This window comes from Penaeus japonicus, unplaced genomic scaffold (genome assembly GCF_977035675.1).
Source record: "Penaeus japonicus unplaced genomic scaffold, GWHDUDI00000001_assembly GWHDUDI00000014, whole genome shotgun sequence".
Lineage (NCBI taxonomy): Eukaryota > Metazoa > Arthropoda > Malacostraca > Decapoda > Penaeidae > Penaeus > Penaeus japonicus.
In genome coordinates, this window is record NW_028234416.1 from 22753043 (window position 1) to 22755542 (window position 2500).

The 2500-nt window shown below is 38.4% G+C and overlaps 1 protein-coding gene across 1 annotated transcript in view; it reads right to left on the reverse strand.

The window, feature by feature from the left end:
* The window catches only part of LOC122257932 (multiple PDZ domain protein), a 618627-nt gene that overhangs the window by 206486 nt on the left and 409641 nt on the right, over window positions 1-2500 (reverse strand). Inside the window, 2 exon segments of the mRNA XM_086543725.1 lie at window positions 1513-1603; window positions 1786-1932. Coding sequence (XP_086399851.1) covers window positions 1513-1603; window positions 1786-1932 — 238 coding nt within the window.

Sequence of the window (2500 nt, forward strand, 5' to 3'; positions counted from 1 at the left end):
TCTCTCTCTCTCTCTCTCTCTCTCCCTCCCTCCCTCTCACGGTCACGCTTATACTCACACTTATACTCACGCCTATGCTCACGCTCACGCACACGCACACACGCACAGATAGAGAAAAAAAACTTTTTTATTCTTGTTATCCTCTTCCTTCCCTCTTTTATCAGGGTTCCCTCCCACATTACACCCTCCGGCTCATCCTCCGAGAAACACTCTTACACCTCATTTCACCTCCTAACCAACCCTGCCTCTTTCTTACCACCCGGGTTTCCTTTCTCGCTGTCTGCCTCTGTCTCTGTCGTACTCTCTTTTTTCTCTCTTATTCACATGCTCGTTCGCTCTGTCTCTGTTTCTCATTCATTCACTCACTCACTCATTCGTTCACACTAACACTCACTGTCTCAGCACTCGTTGCCTCACATTCACACTCACTTTTTCACGCTCACGCTCACTTTCTCACTCTCACTCTCTATCAGTTTCCATTTCCCTCCTCATTTAAGGCGGTATGTTTTCCCACTGGAAAAAAATATGGAATGGGGGGAAAATGGATGATAGGGAAAGAGAAAGGGGGGGTAAAAAATTCTCAACTAAACAAAGCCAAGAGAAAAAGGTGAGGGGAGGGGGCTAACAAAATGAAAGCTTTTCTGAAAGCCATGCCTGTCTGACCGAAATAAAAAAAAGGGAAAGGAACTTTTAGGTAAAATAGAACACAACCACATATCCACACTGACGCCGGGAAAAGTACCACGTTGATGAGACAAATCCATACACACCCACCCACACCACAACTACTCGCATACATCAAAACACCATTCGACTAACATATAGTCATTCCATACTCAGCCAGTACAGCATCCCGCCACAGTCCTACTATCATCTAAATTATCCTTGTGCACTCTACCGCGGCGTTCTAATTTCCTTTCCAAATTCTAATGCCTTTGTACCGTGACGACAACATAACAACTGTATGACGATTTCCGAGAGCTTGGTTTTGCCGCCGCTGGTTCAGTTAGTCCGTGTTAATCCAATAATCTTATTCTGCACCGTGCTACAGTTTCTGTATTTCTGTTCAATAAACTCATCTGCTGCTATCTAATACAGTTATTGTACCCACGTTTCAAAACAAAGAACGTAGCAAATTTCATTTCTAATTCATGTTTGATCATAATTATGGCAGTTAGTTCACATTAACTAGGGTACATTTGATGAAATTATATATACAATTATCACGATTTAATGTATTAAAATGGTTTCCCCCAACTTTCCCCTCGAGTAAAAACACGCTCTCTTGTTCACGAGGATACAAAATGGTTAAATTTTAATACATTTTAGCTTCTATTCCCACGGGACTTGTATCACATCCAGAATTCCCCATAACAGAATAGGTCATAGTGCAATTTCAGCACTTACCTTATTTACGATATTGTGTCTGTTAACGGGACATAACACAGACATAATATTAAAAGAATCCATAAATCCGAATAACTCTTTAAAAATGTGAAATGGAACACTCACTTTGGGTGTATCCAAATTCATCCTCTTCCTCTGTGTCCGCAGCCTTGTCTGCCTTGCTTCGTCTGACGGCACCAGCACTAGCTCGATCAATCTTTTGAAGAAAAACAAAGGTTTATGATCATTTTATCGCACATTAACCTATTGTAAACTAAATATTGCATAAACGCAACGATAAAGAGCACGTAAATTGAAGAAAAAAAACACTACAGATTATAAAAAATAGTACATATTACAACAAAACAAGATAAAGGGACTATATCGTCCAACAAATACCTCCACACCCTTCTTCGTCTCAATGCGACCCTGCTCATAGCGGTCGTCATCTACCTCATCCTCGGAATCCTCTGTGGTCTGGCGGCGGTTGAGAGGATGGTGCAAATTAGCCTGGATCTCCTGCTTCTTGTGGTCTGGCAAACCAGGCTGAGGAGGGGGAAAAGACGGAAAAAATAGATTAGACTTTTTCAGTTTTCAACTTGCGAATGGAGGTAGTGTTTGGCCATTTTGATGTATTTATGTATCTACATATTTTGGACTTTGCTTTGTTTGGATTAAAAGATAACAAAGGTATGTCATCTGCGACAGTATCATAAATACTGAAATGAAATGTCAATAAAACAGATAAGCACCAAAAAATTATGAGCAAAAATGATTTTAAATCACAAATGAGGATCAGATTTTTCATGACTGGAAAGCAATGAAAATGATAATCCATTCACAAGCATTCCATAATTATATCAAATAAAAGAAAAATTAAAGCAATTCAATAAAATGATTACAATTGAAATTATCAGATGAATAATAAAATATATACTAATAAAATTATACCAAGAGAATGACACTGATGATGAACAGAAAATAGACATTAGAGGCCTATAATTGATAAGCTATTCAAAGATGAATGTGAAAAAAATATGTGATTAGTAATTTTGATTGAAAGAACTTATCTATACAGGTGTTTTAACTACCCTGTAATTATCTCAAATTTCTT